The 21,043-nt window shown below is 37.4% G+C and overlaps 1 protein-coding gene across 1 annotated transcript in view; it reads left to right on the top strand.

Annotated features, from left to right (window-relative positions):
- The window catches only part of Megf9 (multiple EGF like domains 9), a 104,502-nt gene that overhangs the window by 73,808 nt on the left and 9,651 nt on the right, over positions 1-21,043 (top strand). The window contains exons 3-4 of the mRNA XM_021160932.2: positions 1,418-1,557; positions 11,374-11,517. Coding sequence (XP_021016591.1) covers positions 1,418-1,557; positions 11,374-11,517 — 284 coding nt within the window. The remainder of the gene's footprint in view (positions 1-1,417; positions 1,558-11,373; positions 11,518-21,043) is intronic.

Below are 21,043 nucleotides of genomic sequence, written 5' to 3'. Positions count from 1 at the left end.
AATTGTATCTTGGGTATTCTGAATTTCTGGGCTAATACCCACTTATCAGTGAGTGCATACCATGTGTTTTATTTTACAGTTGGGTTACCTCACTCAGGATGATATTTTCTAGTTCTATCCATTTGCCTAAGAATTTCATGAATTCATTGTTTTTAATAGCTGACTATATTCCATTGTGTAAATGTGCCACATTTTCTGTATCCATTCCTCTGCTGAAGGACATCTGGTTTCTTTCAGGCTCCTGGCTATTATAAATAAGGCTGCTATGAGCATAGTGGAGCAACCTAAAATTTTCATAGAAATTAATGCAGGAGTTAGAGAGATGGCTTGGTACTTGAGAGTGATTATTGCTCTTACAGAGGACTAGAGCTCAGTTCCTAGTACTCCAGACTAACAGCTCACAATTGCCTGTAACTTTAGCTCCAGGGTACCCAATACCCTCTTCTGGCTTCTATCCGTACCCACAAACATGTTCACAGACAAACACACAGACACATAAATAAAAATAACCTCTTCAGAATTTAATGGGAAATTCACTAGGCATCCCCATTCTAGTCATACTTACTTAATTGTGTACTCCACCTTACATCCCAGAACTATGATTACTTTGTAGACTCAAAATAGAGAATAATATCAAGTAGCTAGTCTAGAAATTGGTGTGAAGTGATTCATCTATCAAGTTCTTATTCTTCATATTTGTGAGACAGAAGCTAGGTAAAGTCTGATGCTTTTCTCCAGTTTGAAATGATATCTGCAGAGCTGTGGGACAATCCTGGAATGAGAAACAGCAGGGATATGTGCTCTAAATTCTAGTGCTCAGTAAAGAAAGGTTTTACACTAGCAACATCTACTCTCCATGAGTCTTTTGTCATGTATTTTAAACTTTCCAAGCACAGAGAATAGGATTGTTGTAAATTGTTATCAATACTATTAGCTAAAATATAACCATAAATTTCTCTAGTTTAAGTGGCTGGGGCAATGGGTTTATGAATTTGAGGACAGCCTAAGCTACATGGTAAGTTCCAGGGCAGACTGTGCTAGGAAGCAAGTCTAGAACTCTAGAAAACAAAACCCTACAGTAATAATAATCCCTCTTATGCATTTTAATAATGTATTATTGTTGTATTATGAGCACTGGTGGTTTGACTGCATATATCTGTTTGAGGGTGTTGGATCCCCAAAATAGGAGTTACAGAGAGTTGTGAGCTGCAGTGTGGATGCTGGGAACTGAACACGGGCCCTCTGGAAAGAACAGCCAATACTCTTAACCACTAAGCCATCTCTCAAGTCCCCTTTTATTCTTCTTGGAAGTAGACTCTAGTAGAAATTCTTGGCTGTGTTAAGATAATCTATGGAGCATTAAGCTACAGTTTCAAAATCACTTACTTTTATTCACTGTCTTTGCTTTTATTTGCAGTTCTGGGAATTGCCAATGCAAAGTGGGTGTCACTGGCTCCATGTGTGACAAATGCCAAGATGGACATTATGGCTTTGGTAAGACAGGCTGCTTGCCTTGCCAGTGCAACAACCGGTCTGATAGTTGTGATGTTCACACAGGTATGTATTTTTTAATAGCATCATGAAATTATTCTTTATTCCTTAAATCTTGAAGCCTTAATGCATTGATTCTTTTCAAATAGTTTATAAGGCCTTGAACTTTTAAGTAGATATAATAAGGCATATGGCAAGTCAGACTTTTATAACAACTTAAAATATTTCATGAATTTCAAAAATCATATAGATTGAAGATTGGAGAACAACACAAAGTGTTGACTTTGACTTCACAGTGACAGACAATGAAAAATAAGTTAGAGCTCTTCCAAGCAAGCCACAATCACTTGGGAATTCCTGTGTGAAAGAACTGAGACTCCATATGACTTAGAAAGAGAGAGGCAGATACAAGATTGCTGAGTGAAATTTACTGTGGGGTTACTTACACAACTAGAGTCAAGCGTGGTAGCTATACTGGCCAATCCTCACAACTTGAATCAGCAAATAAAGAATTGTGTGATTTAAAGGTCAAAGGTGACTTTCATTAAATCTAGAATGTAGTTAATTTATCTCAAACTAACATCAAAGATGTCTCGAATGTTCCTGGTGCCAGTGGAGAAGTTCTAGTCATTACCATGCCACTCTTTTTCTTGTAATCTGCAGTGTACAGGAAGGCTATAGAAGGAAAGGTATAAGATTGCTTAGGCATAGTCATAAAAGTTATGGCTCAGCTATGTCTTCAGCTAAGTTAGGCTGCATCTATACACCACATGATTTCTTTCCAGTAGAGATTTGCTGATTCTGAGCACAGGCTGTGGAGTAAGGGTTGGCCAAAGGAAAGGATTTATACTTGAAGGAGAGCTTTTGACAGCCATCTGGAGCCTGAGTGGTAGGTGGAAACTAGAGGAGCCCAAAACACAAGGCCAGTTCTCCCAACCCTGACTAAGACGTCTGGGCCAGAAGATGTTTTATGCTGAGGAGACAAAAATCCTTTTAACAAGAAGAGGGCTTGTTATAACATGCAGCCAGCTCTTCCTTAATACATTGCCAAACTCTAAAGATTCATGGAATGGGTGTGAATGGTGGAACCCCCAATGTCAAGACAAAGGTCTGCCAAATTCTTAATCCAAAAGGTCATGCCAAGAAATAGTGAAGAACTAGTGTTGAGCTGGCAGATAAGAAAACAGCCATCACGCCTGATTGAATCGAGGCTGTCATTTTCTCATATTTGCCTATTAGAAGAAATGAGAGTCCTTTTCCCTTCTAGTTTAGTTTTGTTTTATTTTGTTTTGTTTTGTTTTGGTTTGGTTTTTTTTTTTTTTCAAGACAGGGTTTCTCTGTGTAATAGCCCTGTATGTCCTGGAGCTAACTATAGACTAGGCTGATCTCAAACTCACAGAGATCTGACTGCCACTGCTAGGACTAAAGATGTGTAGCACCACACAGGTGTGATAAACAATAAAGAACAGAGATTACAAAAATGGAAAAATGTGGCTAGTAATAAAAATATAAATAATGGAAACAGAACTACAATAATACTGTTATTAGAATTAAGATTGAAATTTCAAAATAAGTGAAACTATTATATTGAGGAATTAGAAGAAAAATAAGACAAAATGATTAAAAAGATAGAATTTCACTAGAGAATAACACTACAATGCATGTGTACGCACACACACACACACACACACACACACATGGGGGTAGGGGGTCACAGGGAGATCATGAAGACTAGGGAGATAGCTCAGTTAGTAATGTGTTTACTATGCAAGCAAAGGGACCTGAGTTTAAATCCCATGTTAAAATGCTGGGCATAGTTTTATAATGTGGGTGCTATCTAATGTATGTCTGTGTACCAATATTTAAGAGGGCATCTGATCCCCTGTAACTAAAGTTACACACGGTTGTGAGCCATTGTGGGTGCTGAGAGGTAAATGTGGGTCCTCTAGAAGAGCAGCCAGGATTCTTTTTTTTTCAATTTTTTATTAGATATTTTCTTCATTTACATTTCAAATGCTATCCCGAAAGTCCCCTATACCCTCCCCCGACCCTGCTCCCCTACCCACCCATTCCTACTTCTTGGCCTTGGCATTCCCCTGTACTGGGGCATATATAAAGTTTTTAAGACCAATGGGCCACTCTTCCCAATGATGGCCGACTAAGCCATCTTCTGCTACATATGCAGCTAGAGACATGAGCTCTGGAGGTACTGGTTAGTTCATATTGTTGTTCCACCTATAGGGTTGCAGACCCCTTCAGCTCCTTGGGTACTTTCAAGCAGCCAGTATTCTTAAACACAGCCTTGTATCTCTATAGCCCCAGTGCCATGTAGTTGTAATCTGAGCTCAGGAAACAGAGACAGGAGGATTCCTGGAACTAGCTGATGATCATCCAGTCTACCCTAATTGCTGAAGTCCAGGTCATTGAGACTCTCCTCTCAAAATAACTGGAAAGCATTCTTGAGGTTAATACTTGAGATTATCCTCTGACTTCCACACATACATATGTACTTGCATGCATATACAGCTGCCAAGTCATAGACATCCATTTAAAAACAGCAATCTATGGGTTCGTAAGATGGCTCCGTGGTTAAGAACACTGGCTGTTCTACCAGAGGTTCTGAGTTCAATTCCAAGCAACCATATGGTGGCTCATGACCATATATAAAGGGATTTGATGTCCTCTTCCAGCATGCAGGTATACATGCAGACAGAATACTCATGCATTAAAAAAGAATACATAGGTAAATAAAAATTTTAAAATAGAAGGGACCTAAAACTAAAAAGTATGGTATTTGAAGATAATAACTTGTTGTATGAGCTAAGAGAGGCTTTTACTCAATGAAGGCAAGATATCCACATAGGTTATAATAAAAACTGTAACCTGAAGCATCTTCATAACAAGGTAGTGGGAAAGGCAGGAGGGATGAGACGCGTACAGCCAGAGTCTAACGTAAGTGTAAGGGGGCTCAGGAACTGGTGGCCAGAAGCTTTCTAAATGATCAAAAACATTCAGCCTACAGGCCAGAAAGCTCGGCAAATGCCCAGCCAAATCATACCAGAAAAAAGCACATCTAAGCAAACTCAGATTGTCTCAAAGTAAACACAAGTGCCTCTGATCTTCAAATGCCCTAAGCGTAAGTCTTTTAACATCAACATGGAAAAAAATCAGGACATATGATTTTAATAAGTACATGAGATTTTATGAGAAAAGGACATCAGAATAAATCTAAACTGAATGGATCCCCAGAAGAATCTACACTGGAAGCTTATTCTTTTTGTCCAGTGAAGTGTGTGTAGAGAAATCTGTTTAGACATTGTGTCATCTGTCTGTAATGTTCTTTTTCTTTACTGTTGAATGTGTCCCAAACTATGCATGTTCTTTCCCCTGACAAGAATGGCCTTTCCAACTCAGCTCCATGCACACCGCAGACCCCTTTGCCTTATTAAATCATAGATTTCTTTCAGGTCTTCAACAAAAGGTGACTTCCTTAGTCTTTCCTGTTGTTCCTCACTAAATGCAAAGCCCTCACTACACACTGTCACTGCATTTGCAAGTTTTCAGAGTACTTGACACAACTGATGTTTATATGTTTACTTGTGGCCATTACTCTCATGTGCACACTCACTGCATGGTAGTTCCATGGGGCAGGAACAGAAACAGCTTCATCCTTGTTGTTTGTACAGTCTCTACTCCAGGTATTGGCACAGAGTGAGCACCCACTTATTTTTTGTTGGATAAATGAACAAACTAATGGTAAAATATGAAAAAGAATGGTGAGATTCAACATTGGATAACAAGAAGAATATTTTATTGGGTCAAATCATCAGTTATTCCCTGGGGGATTTAAAGTACCAGAAAGCCATCTACAAGACTTTTTTTTTTCTTCATAGCATGTGGCAGTTATCACACTGACCTGCACGTGCTCTGGAGATAAAGTAAAATGAACCCATTGAGTAATTCTTATTTCTAGAAGAAATAAATGGTTCACCATATGAAAAGTATAAATCCAATGTGAAGGAGTGAGCACCTTACTGAAAACAGCCAGTTCACATACAATTTTTAGCACAGATGAGTTTTCAAGAGTACTGTAGTACCATCGCCCTCTAGTGGCCACTTTGTATGTTTGCATAGTTATTCTTCCCAGTATGTCTGGAATTTCTGTTTTAGGTAGATTCAGAGTTTCAAAGTTCTCATTTTGTAGTAAAATATATTGGAAAAAATATCACAGGGAACATTTTGACAGTAGATATAAAAAGGCCCTTTAAAAATATTTAAGCCAGAAATTCTATTTTCAGGAACCTTCTGAGAAAATAATTCTAAATTCATAAAAAAACGTTATGTTAAGAAAACACTCACCAGAATTATAGTAATGACATAAAAACACTTAGACACCAAAATTTATAACAATGTGTAATTAATATTGTTACATGGTTAGAATCTCAGAAAATCAAATTTTGACTGTATCTTGGGCAAGTTATTTAATAAGTTTCTGTATCCATAAACTTGGGTTAACCACCTAGTAGTTTGCTGTAAAATTAAATACATTTGTGCTTCTCTACAAATCATCAGAAGCAGTCTGGAAGTAATAGCTATTAGAATGATTTAATAACAGTGTTTTTATGAATGTGAATAGTTGGGCTTTAAAACAACAAGTGCCATATAATTAGGCTGTTGCAGTGACAAAACCCAAATCTCTATAACTAAGGTAAGACGTCTCTGAAGGTATCCGAAATGTTAATGAGATTAGGGAGGCACTTTTCTAGTCCTTTTACTTGTTTTCCAAATTTTCTTTATTGAGCACATTTCTCTCTCTCTCTCTCTTTTTTTTTTTTTTTGTTTTTTGTTTTGTTTTGTTTTGTTTTTCGAGACAGGGTTTCTCTGTATAGCCCTGGCTGTCCTGGAACTCACTTTGTAGACCAGGCTGGCCTCGAACTCAGAAATTTGCCTGCCTCTGCCTCCCGAGTGCTGGAATTAAAGGTGTGCGCCACCACGCCCGGCTGAGCATGTTTTTCTTAAATGAAAGTGTAAGAGAGTCAACTATTTTTTCAAATGCAAACTTTGTTATCAGGTAGCAGACTTATTTTAAGAACTCAAGGCACTTTTGTGTCTTGGTTGTCTCCCATGAAAGTGAGACTCCAGCAGCCTGGTTCACTGGCTGCCTTGACTGCTGAGTTGCTGCTCTGCTTCAGGATGTCACACTCTCCCGGCTTTCTTCCTGTGTGGCTGCATTGCCTTTTCTGTCAGTTGTGCTCCATCTCCCTAGATCAGTGCTATACTGGTGATAGCGCTCACTCTGCACTCAGAGAGAGCTTAGTACATTTGTCCCCTCCACTTGTACTTTCCCCTTGCGTGATCTCACCCAGGCCCCAGATTTAGTTGTAATGCCACTGATATATGTATTTATTGTCAGGTTTGCATTTCTCCCTTGATCTCCATGGACAAACATTCAACTGGCTGCTTCATTTGAATGCTTTGATTAACATTAAAATCCCAACATCCCAAACTCTTATTTCCCACTAATACCTGTCTCTTTTCCCCTTGAACCAACCACTAATAGTGCATCCTTGCCCAAGCCATTGTTACCTATCTGAACTAGTTGGCCTTTTCTTATCTGATCTTTGTGCCTCTGTCTATTGTCTCCTCCCTAGGTTTCTATCCCACCACAATCCAGTCTCCATATAATAATTTTTAATATTATAAAAAGTATGACAGTCCCCTGCTAAAACCCTTCAGTAGCCTACTGTTATTCCTGGAGTAGAATTAAGATGTATTTCTATAGCCTAAAAAAATAATAAAACATAAAATTAAAATAGATTTTGTTTTAAAACTAAATCCACAGTTGTCTGATATTTTAAGCAAAATTTTTAAGAGCAAACTTTTATTCTTACAGAATTCATAGCTATAGAGTCCTCAGAATATAAGAAGATTTAGAAAGAAAACAGTCTCAAACGGTTTTTATCACTGTATGAGTACATCCTATTTTGTTATATATGTGAAAAATACCTTCAACACTGTCATCTGTGTAAAATATATTGTATCATTTTATCTTATAGTCCTTTCTACCACACTCATTTTTGAAAATGTTACATGAGTAACAGAAATATATCCAGAACGAGGTCATGAATGTTACTATCAGCTGTTTTTAGCTTGTTGTAAGATTTCAACACACTCCTGGGTTTTTGTGTACTTACTTATGTAGCAGTAGTTGTAGGTCTGATGCAGATGTGGTGCTTCTGTGCCTCTCTCAAGAATCCTTTGTCATAGAGTACCAAAGGAGTGTTGTCCCAAAATACACAACTCTGCCTTCTTCCCGATTTTTACTAGTCACTTTTTAATTTTTCACTTTTCATTGTCCTCTTTTGCTTTCTATTGCTGTGATGAACACCATGACCGAACACAACTTGGAGAAGAAATGGTTTATTTCTTCTTTCATATCTCAAGTCGCACTCAAGGACCTTGAGGAAGGAAGTCCTGAAGGAAGTCAGAGCAGGAACTCCAGGCAGAACTCTGTGGGCAGGAACTGAAGCAGAGGCCATGGAGGAACACTGCTTACCAGTTTGTTCTTCATGGCCTACTCAGTCTGCTTTCTTTTTTGTTTGTTGTTTGGTGTTTTGTTTATTTGTTTTTCTTTTTTTATTAATTTATTCTCTCATATATTACATTTCAACCACAATTTCCTCTCCCTCCTCTCCTCCCAGTTCCTCTCCACTACTTCCTCCCTCCCCATTCATTCCTCCTCCATTTCCCTTCAGAAAAGTCTGCCTGCTTTCTTATGCAACTCAAGATCACTTCCTAGGGTTGGTGCCTGAACAGTGGGCTGGGCCCTCCCACATCAATCATTAATAAAGAAAATGTCATATAAACTTGCCTAAATTCTTGTATTGATGACTTTCTAGTTCTTTGATAAAAACACCATGAGCAAAGCAAATTATAGAAGAAAATGTTTAATTGCCTTATGGTTTCAGGGTGTTGGAGTCCATCATGATTTAGGGGATATCGTAGCAAACAGCAAGCATGTTGTCTGAAGCAGCATGTGAGAGCTCATGTGTCAGGCCAGGCCTCAGGCACTGGTCAGAGAGGACACACAGAGAACAGCTGGAATCTTCTAAACCCTGAAGGCCCACCCCAAGTGATATACATCCTCCAATAAAGCCATTCCTTCTACTCCTTCTCAAGCGGTTTCACCAACTAGAGGTTAAGTATTCAAGCACAGGGGCCTATGGAGTCATTTTCAATGGAAATTCAAACGACCACAGAGCTAATCTGATAGGGGCATTTTCTCAACTAAGGTTTCTCTCTTCTCAAATGACTCTAGCTCATATCAATTGACAAAAACTAATTTGCATACTCATGCATCCACCTCTAAATATTTGCCACTATTTTGTTTCATATTTATCCATATATGTATAAGTACTGTATTTGTCAGGGTTCTCTAGAGGAAAAGTACTGATAGAATAAATATATATGAATGAATTAATTGAATATATATGCATATGTATATACATATATGAATATAAACATATATATGGAATTTATTATAGTGGCTTATAGACTTTAGTCCAGTTAGTCCAACAATGGCTGTCAACCAATGCAAAGTCCAAGCATGTAGTAGTTGTAGTCCACAAGGCTAGATGTGTCAACTGGTTTTTCAGTATACACTGGAATCCTAAATAAGTAGGTTCTAATAGCAGTGAAGAAATGGACCTGCCAGCAAGGAAAAGCAAGTAAAGAGAAAAAGGTTTTCAATGTTCTTTATATACGTTGCTACCAGAATATATAGTCCAGATTAAAGGTGGATCTTCTCACTTCAAATCATTTAATTAAGAAAATCTCTCGCAAGTATACCCAGCCACTTGAGTTTTAGCTAATTCTAGATGTACTTAAGTTGAAAAACAAGAATAGCCATTACAACACATATTTGAATTGGAAAATTTCAAAAGAAATTGAGCAGGTGTTTTCTCAGATACATTTTCTTTCGCCTGTTTACAGAGACAATAATCCATAAAATTTCTTAACTGTCTCTGTCCATATTTAAAGTTTTTACTATGTACATATTTTTGGTTTAATGTATTATATATTTTTGTATAATCTTAGTGTTGCTTTTTTGGGTCATTTTTCACTAGTTGCTTCACTATCAACTTTTATTTAATAGTTGAGGCTAAAGTCTTCAGAAGCATGCATATAAATATAGTCACAGACCATAAATACCCATTGGACACGATGTCTACCTTCGGGAAAAAAAAAGCCTCAAAGTAAACAACCTTAATGCTGAGGCCCACTAACTACTGAGGTAACTTCATCCAAAGTGACAAGCCATATGACACCCTTCCCATGGTCACAAGACCCTTGTCTCAGAACAAAAATGAAACGGATACACATGCTGAAAGTAAACAAAAATATTTAAATTATATATAGGTAAAATAAATATTATTCCTGGTAAAACTCAATCATGTGATTCTTTTTTCAATTTTTTTGGGACAGTCTTTAGTTTTAGTCAACTGACAAGTTAAATGTGTTTATGGGCTTAGTTTCAATACATGGAACCCCAGGGAAAGATCACACAGTTATTAGCATATCCCATCACTTCTGGTAGGCATCAAGACCTTGTGAGCAGAGCAGGAACATCCGTTCAGTTGTTGTCAAATATACATCAATTGTAGTCAAGAACAGAACTTACTTCCAGTTTTTAACCTAAAACTGATTGGCCCTTTTCTCATCTCTCCCTTCTCCCCCCCTTAATGTTGCTTTTTTAAAAATATATATATATATACTTTATTTTATATATATGACTTTTTTCTGAATGCATGTCTGTGCACCATATGCATGCAGTGCCCTTGAAGGCCAGAAGAGGGTGCCAGATCTCCTGGATTTGGAGAAAGATGATCGTGAGCTGCCATGTGGTGATAGGAATTTAAATGGGGGCCTCTGGAAGAATATGCAGTGTTCTTAACCACTGAGCCATCTCTCCAACCCCTATTGTGGCTTTCTGAAATTCTACAAAGTTAATTTTCTCTATATATGCCATCTTTGTTTTTCAACCAATGCTGTCTTTAAGATGCATGTTTGTATGCATAAGTAGTTCATTATAGTTCATAGAAGTATCCAAAGTATGAAAGTGCTGCACTTATATACTCTTCTATTAATATATATTATCTTATTGTTTTCTTTGCACAAAGTTAGTCTGTTTTTAGTATATAGCCAATCAATGAGTGCATATTGTGACCATAATCACATACCCAACTTTTCTCTCATGGAACATTGAATTCCTAGACTTAGCTAGTTCAGAAATAAATCAGGATGGGCTGGAAGGATGACTCAGCAGTTAAAAGCATTTACTCTTCTTGCAGACGCTCCACGTTGGGTTCCCAGCACCTGTATTGGGCAGCTCACAAGCACCTGGAACTCCAATTGATTAGAGTTCCAATTCCCATTGCTGGTTGCCAAGGGCACTTGCACAAACATGTTACACAGAAACACACATAGGCACATACACACAAGTAATAAATCTTTTTTTAAAATAGATCTACTTATTTTATCCATTTATGTGTATAAGTGTTTTGTCTCCGTGTATGCCTGTAGGCCCAAAAAGGTCAGAAGAAGGTGTAGAGAATCCCTTTGGACTGCAGTGACAGTTGTGAGGTGGCACACAGACGTTGGGAGTCCCAGATTGTCTTTGAAAGCTACATAGGCATTTACAGTTGAGCTATGTCTTCATCTCTAAATCTCTCCTCTCCTCTCCTCTCCTCTCCTCTCCTCTCAGAAAATAACACAGAATAAAAACTAAATAGTAGTCCTGCTTCTTTTTCTGTATAATCTGTGGTCTTTCTGAAGCAGGCAGGATTCTAAAGTTTACTAACTCTGAAACAATAATTCTTTTAGGTGCTTGTCTAAACTGCCAGGAAAATAGTAAAGGGGAACACTGTGAAGAATGCAAAGAAGGATTTTATCAGAGTCCTGATGCCGCAAAACAGTGCCATCGCTGCCCATGTTCCGCAGTGACTTCTACAGGCAATTGCACCATTGGTAAGGTCTTTCTTTAGGTCTTTACTTCCTTCTCTGAAGTAAACTGTATTGATGAATTAGGTTCTAGAAGGTATAAGTGAAAGGGAGTTATTAAAGATCACAGCAGTTTACTTTCTAAGAATTTATATCACATTCTAATCTGCATGTGAACTGAGAATTCAGATGTCCTAGCCAACACTGTGCATGTATCTGGATTCTCTCATGTGGCATAGTTTCAAAGTTCATTCATATTGAAACAGGTATCAGTAATGCATACTTTTTTTGTAAATTGCATAGAAGCCGCATTTTATTCATTCTTCCCTGAATTGGTGGACATTTAAAAGTTATCTGCTATAAGTAATGCAGCTATGGACATTTCTGTTCATGTTTTTGTGTATATAAATGTTGCCAATACACCCTCAAGTTTTCCCCACTACTGGAGATTGAGTTTGGAAACTTATTTGTGTGTGCGAGCAAAGCACTCAGCCTCTGAACTGCGTTCCCCAGTGTTTGTGTGTACACTTTCTCTGGGGCATGTCACTAGGAGTGGAATTTGCTATGTCATGTATTAATTCTGTTTAACTCTATGAGGAAATATCAGATGATTTTCCAAAATAAGAACACAATTTTATGTTATCATTTTGTGGAGGTGGAATATGTATATTGTGTATGAGTTTGTTTGGACAGAACATGTTGTGTATTAAAAGCAGAGGTGAACATCATGTGTCTTCAACCTCTCTCCATGTCTAAGGGTTTTTTGTTTGTTTTTAGTTATGAGGATACATATGTGTCTGTGGAATATCATGTACATGTGAGTGTAGTGCCTGTGGAGACCGGAGGAGCATACAATCCTCTGTGTCAAGATGTCTTCCTGTCCTCCGACATTAATTTTTAGGAAGAATAAATGAGGGTTCTAAATTGTCGACAGACTTAAAACACTTACTAGCTATCTTTTTTATACTTAAAGCCATCCTAGTAGATGTGAAATGACATTCATTGCATTATGGTTTTAATTTGTCTGTCTCTGATGGCTAATTATATGGTTATTTACCAATTTAGACTTTCTTTTAAGAAAATACTTTTCGGTATTCTTTTGTTCATCTTAAAAAATTTTTTTATTGTTGTGTTTATAGAGTAGTATATACAAATCACTTGTCAGATATTTGATTTGTAAGAAATGAGTGTATAACTCTATGGGAAAGAGTCATTGCCTGGTAAATAGAAGATCCTGGGTTTGATCTCTATTTAATTATAAAATATTTAAATAAGAAGGTTTTAAAAATAATTTATAAATATTACCATGACCCAATTTTTCACTTGGTTTATCTCCTTTTTAACACAAATGATTTTTGTTTGTTTACTTGCATAATTTCAGAGGCATTTAGTTCAATTTTCTTTCATTGTTTATATTGGCTTGGAATTTCTCATGAGACTGTCATCAAGATTTTAGGACTGTAGTCAGTACTTTGAAGGCTTAATTGGGACTATAGAATCTGCTTTCATTATGGTTAACTCATATGGCTCTCTAGGGGCAAAAAGGTTCTGTTAGTCATCATAAGGACATTTTCATTAAGCTACTTAGTATCCTTGCAACAGGCATCTGCTACAGTGAATGATTCAAAAACAGGAAAACTATAAGCCGTGGTATGTTTTATCATGTAGTCTCTAAAGTCACAGAGGTGTTTGCAATACCCCATTAACTTATTCATGCCTATTCTATCGAGTATGAACATGTGATCCCAGGAGTTGGGAACATTTGGCAGCATCTGGGAAGTCAGTTGTTATGCCTAGAAATAGGAACTGCTATGTTTCTCTTTTCATAGGAAGCTATTAAAAATCTTTCATTTATTCCACAAATAGTAATTAAGGACCTAGTACATGCTTTTCACTGTGATAGACAAGGAATACAAAAGTCTAAAACCTAAGATCTGGGTTCTAAATTAGCATTCAGTGCTATAGAAAGGAAAGCACACAAGGTGTCAAAAGTAGTACATAAACTTATGGGTATGAACTTACAGGATATGAAGACAGTTGTATCATTATCCATGGGACTAGATGTTTTTCCTCTTATTTTTCCTAAAGAAGATGATGCTTTCACATAGCATACACTGTTATTTGTCACTGTATAAGTATGTATATATTGAATAGTTAGAATAAGTTAGGATTGTTATTTTGAATCAGGAATATAAAAATTGAATATTAATATCTAAATTTTATCTGCAATAAAATAATTCTAGAGAATATAAGAATTCTTTGTATTGGCATGCTGTTAGCAACAATTTAAGACCTTTATAAGATTTGTATATCAGAACTGTGGGTGCTCAAGTTCTTGGCTCATCCTTTAAACATAGGGCTTTGCTTAAGGTGCTACTTTCTTTAGTTGAGTGATTCACTGGGTTATCTTTCATACAATGAATTTAAAATGTAGAAAATCCCTGTGAAAAGTAATGTTTGAAAGCCTGTGTTTTTATATGCCTTTTCTATACACCATATACTACATTAGAATAGAGATGATATCTGTATTTCTAATCATTTAATCTCTAAGTCCCATTGTCTTATTGTTGGATGAGTAGAAAAGGAGATAACTATCTCAGGGGAGAGGCTAATTACTTATATAAAACTGAATTGGGAGCTTTTTGGAGAGACTTATATTTCTTACTGGGAGAGACAGAAAAAGAAAAGTCTTTATGGAACAGTTTACATTTAAATGAAGCCTTGAAAAGTAAGGACTGGGACACTTAGAGATGTATCTATGTAGAGGTAATAGCTAGAGACTGCACTGGGACATGAGCAATCCAGTTAGGCATGCATGTGCCTATAGGGGTTGAAAGTATTAAGCCAGTTCAGTTTGAGACTTACAGAGACCACTGTAAGCAGTGGCTTAGCTAAACTGCTTTGTGTTCCTGACAGGTCGCATGTGCACACCCGCCCAAGAGCTATCTGGATTTGCGAATGAAGGACACACTCATATGCCAGTTAATTTTAAATATATGTTTACTAGCTCAAAGGATGAGCAGTTCTAATCCTTCCTGAGGCTAGCACACATTTCTCTCCAGTATTCCTGGCTTAACACTCTAATTCTGTATTTTATCTTTGTTGCCCTGGCTCCTTTTAGGGGGCCCACTGGTCTCTGCTGCCCAAGACGCTTCTAGGTAGCTCTTCTCGGGGCCACATTCCTTTGAGAATTTTTTTGGGGGGTGGGTAACTCTAAGTCTGATCTGCCACCCTCCGAATCCTGATGGTTTTCTTCTTTCTTCTCTTCCAGTCCTTAGACCACACAAATCTAAAGGTCTTGTCTTATTCTACCTGTCTAGCTATTGGCTGTTGGTTATTTATTTACTTATTTTATTAATTATTTTTATTTGTTTACATTTCACATGATATCCCTGTTCCAAGTTCCCCCTCCAGAAACCTCCCATCCCATTCCCCTCCTTCCCCCTCCCCTTTGCCTCTATGAGGATGTTCCCCCACCCACTCATCCACACCTGCATCAATGTCCAAGCATCCCCCTTGATGCTGCGGTATTAAGCCTACACAGGAACAAGGAACTCCCCCTCCCATTGATCTCAGATAAGGCCATCCTCTGCTACTTATGTATCTGGAGCCATGGTTCCCTCCATTGTATACTCTTTGGTTGGCGGCTTAGTCCCTGGGAGCTCTGAGAGGTCCAGTTAGTTGATACCGTTCTTCCTGTGGGTTGCAATCACCTTCAGGTCCTTCGGTCCTTTCTCTAGCTCTTCAATGGGGTCCCCTGGCTTAGTCCAATTGTTGACTGTGAGTATTTGTATCTGTATTAGTCATGTGCTAACAGGAATCATACCAGGCTCCTCTCAGCAAGTGCTTCTTGGCATCAGCAATACTGTCTGGGTTTGATGTCTGCATATGGGATGGATCCATTTTTTGCACGGTCTTTTCATTGGACAGGAATATTTCTGAGTTAAAAATTTTGAGATGTGTGGGTAACTCCATCCCTCAACTGGGGTCCATGTCAATCTACTAGAGGAGATCTCTACAGGTTGTATCTCCCCTTGGTTGGGTATTTTGGCTGAAGTTATCCCTGTTGGTCCTGGTAGCCTCTCGTTTCCCTGGCAGCCGGGACTTTCTAGTGGCTACCCCCAGTTCCCCATCCTACACTGCTACATATTTCTATTCAATTTCATGATCCTCTATATTTCTCTCCTGTCTCTTCTAATACCTGATCCTTCTCCCCCCTTTTCCCTCTCCCTCCTTTTTCCCGCCAAGATCCCTCCCTCCTGTGATTATTTTGTTCCCCCTTCTATGTAGGACTGAAGCATTCACACTTTGGACTTCCTTCTTAAGCTCTATATGATTTGTAGGTTGTATCATGGGTATTCTGAGCTTTGGCGCTAATATGCACTTATCAGTGAATACATACTATGTGTGTTTTTTTATGTGACTAGGATACCTCACTCAGGATGATATTTTCCAGTTCCATCCATTTGCCTGCAAATTTCATGAAGTCAATGTTTTTAATAGCTGAGTAGTACTTCATTGTATAAATGTACCACATTTTCTGTATCCATTCCTCTCTTTAGGTATGTCTAGGTTGTTTCCAGCTTCTGGCTATTGTAAATGAGACTGCTATTAAACATAGTGGAGCATGTGTCCTTGTTATATGTTGGAGCATCTTTTCGTTATATGCCCAGAAGTGGTATAGCTGGGTCTTCAGGTTTATTTCCAATTTACTAAGGAACTTCCAGATTGATTTCCAAAGTGGTTTTACTGTTGACTGGACAGTCTTCTATTCCTCAAAACATCAAAGAATCTGTCTTTAGTATTTTGGCTCAGAGCCATCTGGCAGACCTTGAAATGAAGCATGAATTTGAAGGACTAGCTTACCCTATATTGGCAGATCTTAGCAGTAGACTATTCCACATCTGTTTGTTCTCTTTGGACAGTATTTTTTTCTGAAGATGAATAGGGCAAATTTTGTCTAGTGGCTACCTTGTCATTATTGGAGCAACTCTATATGGAAGTTTTGATGCTCAATTTCTTCTTTGGAAAAAAATTGGGAAGCTGTCAGGAACAGACCTGTCTCATTGTCAAATGAACCTTAATTATGTAATAACATTAAATGTCATATTCTGTGGATTTTTGATATTTTTGGAGACTATCTATTTATGTAAAGTATATCTGAACTGTTAAACCTTAACTACTCTTAGACATTTCTATTTGAATAAATTAAAACAAATTATTATAATTCAATCAAAATCTAACATAACCATGAGTTTACTATCTGGCCCTTTAACTTGGGTTACTTGATCATCCTAAACAGTTTGTAATAGCAGCTATTAGAATGACTGTATTGTATTCTATTGTATGCCTTGTATTCTTAAATGAGTTTCATAGGGACAATCCCTATCTAAGAGTAACAATATTAATTTCAAATTTTGTATCAATATAAAGATTTCTATCAATGAAAACCTTAATTCTATATGAATATATAAATTCTCTACCAATGTAAGAAATTATAAATTTAATTTTGTATCAATTATAAGGATTTCTATTGATGTAAGATTATGGCTATATAATGCTTTAAGAATAAATTTAGTAATCCATCCCATGTATTTCCTCCCTCAAAATTATGACCATTTACAAGTTATCTTTTACAAAGACAACCTATCTATAATTTATAAAATAACCATACCCAGGCTCCCAAACCCAAGGGATCAGGATGATAACTCTCCGTGGCTTCTTCCTGCTGAATAGGGGTGATGAGAAATTCTTTAAAGCGGTGGGGGAGGGGGGGTTGGAAAATTAGAAAAATCAGTTAGAACTAAGAAAGCTAGCTTCTGCATCTGTTACCCAATCTCTGTATGCTTAGAAGACTTAGGGCTTGGGGGAAATTTTTCACTGGATCTGTCTGAGAGGTTGGATGAAACGAGATCATCTGGAATCAAGTAGGGGTTCCTTAAGCTCATCTGGAAGCAATCAGGATGCAGTGTGTTGGAGTAGCAGGTCAGTTTATCATCTCTAAGGTTAAATTTTGTCAAAGCTGTACATTCTGTAGTATATGAATCTCATAACCAAAATTTTAATACCATTTGTATTTGTATGGTTTGTGTAAGGTGTACAAATTAAGTTAAGGATGAATTTAGTTTTTTTATTTTTTTTTTTGAACAGCTGAAAGACAACTCTCCTTTTATGAGTTAATACGATTAATAACCAATTGTAATAAATCTTCATTCATGTCATATGAAGGAGGGCGCAAAGAATGTTAAGGATTCTATAACCAAAAAGATTTATTGTCTAATAAATCTGAAGATTTGACTAGAGACATTTTTATGTCTAAGCCAGTTATTGGGCTGCTCTCATGGTGAAGAATCATCAAATCAAGTTACCTGTCTTGTTTGATTTTCTCGAATTTTTCTTTTTTGTTGTTGTCAAGATCTTTGGTGGGGGGAGGAGCTGTCTACCCCTGTCATATTGGATCCATCTCAGTCTGGAAGGGGTCCAAACTCTTTCTCCTTTCCTGTCAACACAAACACAGAGCCTCTCTCCCAAAATAGTACATCCTTGGTCCAGTAATTGGAAATCATTAAAGGTGTAGCTTGTCCTCTCTCCCAGAGAAATTTTAAAGTAACCACCAAACCCATAACCATATGTATTTTGATAATTAAAACAATTCAAAGCAATTAAAGCAATCTAAACAAATATTATTTGTTGAGGCAGTGTGTCTTCACTGTCCCCTGTCTTGTTCTATATGAGATCAAGGCCTAAGTTATTTATAAATCTATGTAAACGTAATCCTCCCTTCCATGGAAATTATGAAATTCTATGGAAATCTGTGGGTACATATGGTAGTATGTCATTTTCTTTTTATATAATTATCTAGGCCTAAGTTTTTTTGTCTGATATAGGTTAGGCTCCCTAGCCCTTGCTTTTCGGTCTAATTTTTAAAGATCAAAAGCTTCAATCACTTATACATTTATGTATTCTTACTGTACATGCCAATTTCCAGGCTCTAGTCTTGTTATGCCAGGCAAAATCAATCCCAGAAATCCCATGTAGATCATGTTCAAAGATCCCAAGTATTTGCCCTGGCAAGACTCTTAAATTTCTATAAAGCATTTTTTTTTCATTTAATCTCCCTAAATTCTTCCTTTTTGCCTTTATTTTCTACATTTGAGATCAAAGGCTTGGGTTTCTTAATTTGATATATATTTAAGAACATTTTAACAATTATCATTCTATTTTCTTTTATCCTTAAAAATAATTAAATCAAATTTTATTTATCCCTGTCTATTGATTCTTTGTTTGTAGGAAGTAGGCTGTGTCTATCATCTGACTCTGTTTCAGAGCAGTCATCTTGTCTCTTTGTATAGCAGGAGCTCCCAGCATCTTAGCTAAGGCTCTCTGAGGAAGGTAGAACTCTTTTAAAAGGGCCCAGGGTAAATCCCAGCAGGAGGCTGTGTTCCTCTGTTCTAGTTTCATGGCTTGTGTGGGAACCACGTGTGACTCATCTTCTCTTGCTGAGAAGCCAGTTTTTCCCCTCCTCATAAACTTATCTCTTATCGTGTATGTATATTCCATTCAGGAATCTAACTTATTTTTAATAGAGAGGTTTTTGCATATCATGTTGCATCCATCTGGATATTGAGGATTGGTTCTAATGCTTTGAATTAATCCAGCCCCCCAAATCCGAAATCAGCATGTCCAAATGCTAAAGGTTCTTGTCCCCAATTGATTTTTGACCAATCAATAAAGAGCCAATGGCCAATGACTGGGCAGGTAGACTGAGGCATGACTTGGGGATTTGCATGGGCTAGGAACTATAAGAGAAGAGAGAGATAACCGTGTCTCAGAGGGAGACGGATCAGATTTAGAGCAGCAGAAGAAAATTCTTCCAAAATGTAGGTGCAAAGGGAAACTGGCCCTATGGAAGGGGCTGCCCAGAAAGTAATAGGGCAGCAAAGATAAAACATAGATTTAGAAGGTGTTGAGCCAGAACTACTTGAGGGAAATGTAGGCTAGCCTGGTGAAGGATTAGAACTGCCCAGCCATTGAGCTAGGCAAGACATATTTAAAATTAACTGGTGTGTGTGTGTGTGTGTGTGTGTGTGTGTGTGTGTGTATGTTTCATTTGTGAATCCAGATAATGCTTGTGCAGGTACATGCATGCAACCCATCAGGAACACAAAGCAGTTTAACTAAACTGCCACTACAGATCACTGGGTATAATGCTCAAACAACTTATAAATAAATTCAGTACAGTTAGTAAGTCTATAATATAATGGGTGCATTAAAAAGGTGTCTTAAGGTTTCTATTGCTATGATAAAACACCATTACCACAAGCAACTTGGAGAGGAAGGGTATATTTCATTGTAAACTTCCAGGTAACAGTCCATCTGTGAGCAAAGTTGAGCCAGACCTCAAATCAGGAACCTGGATACAAGAACTAAAGCAGAAGCCACAGAAGAGTGCTGCTTACTGGCTTGCTCCTGGTGACTTATCAGTCTGCTTTTTTCATAGCATCTATGACTTTAAGGTGTGCTAACACCATAGTGATCTGGGCCCTCCCACACCAATGATCAATAAAGAAAAAAAATGCCCCATAGTCTTGCCCATAGACCAATCTATGGGGACATTTTCTCAGTTGCATTTTCCCAAATGACTCTAGCTTGTGACAAATTGACATAAAATTAGCCAGCACAGAGGGGAGCATTCTATACTAGTGAGGGAGTGTCAGTGATAGTTTCAGAAAGAGATGGTCTTGTGATGAGAGCCAATGAGAGCAAGGACATTTCAAGTCATGAAATCATTATCCCAGCCAGCAGTAGGAAGGAAGAGTCAGAAGGATCAAAGTTCAAGTCTAGCTTGGGCTATACAGTGGGACACTCTCTAAAAGCAAACAAACAAAAACAAAAGCATAACAGGAATGTTAAAAATCACTGATCTGAGCAAAGAATTTCTTAGATGTGGCAGAAGCAAAGTGCAAGGGAGGAGGAGTAAAGCAGGAGGCAGATTCTGACTATCATCTCAGGAGGTCCACAGAGGATACATATCAGAGTGATGAAATACCCTCACAAGCCTCCATTTCAGCCCTTCAGTCAGTTCTATCTACAAGGTTTTGAAATGAGCTTTTGTTACCTGTAAGAATGAAAACATGGCACCATAGTGAGTTATAAGCTTCTTAAAAAGAATGTATTTTCTTGAGTATTTTTCTAATATATCATCTGTTACAAGCATTCTGAATTCATTCTGTTTTCATTGGTTTTTATGGAAATTAATTTAAGAATTTCTGGCTCAAAGTCCTTGTTTGAAATATAGATAATGAAGGTTCTGAGTTTATTACCTTAACTTGATGCCTCATGACCTACTGAGACTATAAATACTAAACTAAATTTGTTTATCACTTATACAACTCTGTGACTCATACACAAAACACTGGACTTGTATACTTTAGATGACACATTAAGAATTGTTTCTCACAACACCCTTCTCAATAGTCACAAATAATATAAAATATCTTGGCGTGACTCTAACTAAGGAAGTGAAAGATCTGTATAATAAAAACTTCAAGTC

This window comes from Mus caroli, chromosome 4 (genome assembly GCF_900094665.2).
Source record: "Mus caroli chromosome 4, CAROLI_EIJ_v1.1, whole genome shotgun sequence".
NCBI lineage: Eukaryota > Metazoa > Chordata > Mammalia > Rodentia > Muridae > Mus > Mus caroli.
The sequence above is the reverse complement of the archived record's forward strand: the minus strand, read 5'-3'. Positions and strand labels throughout refer to the sequence as shown.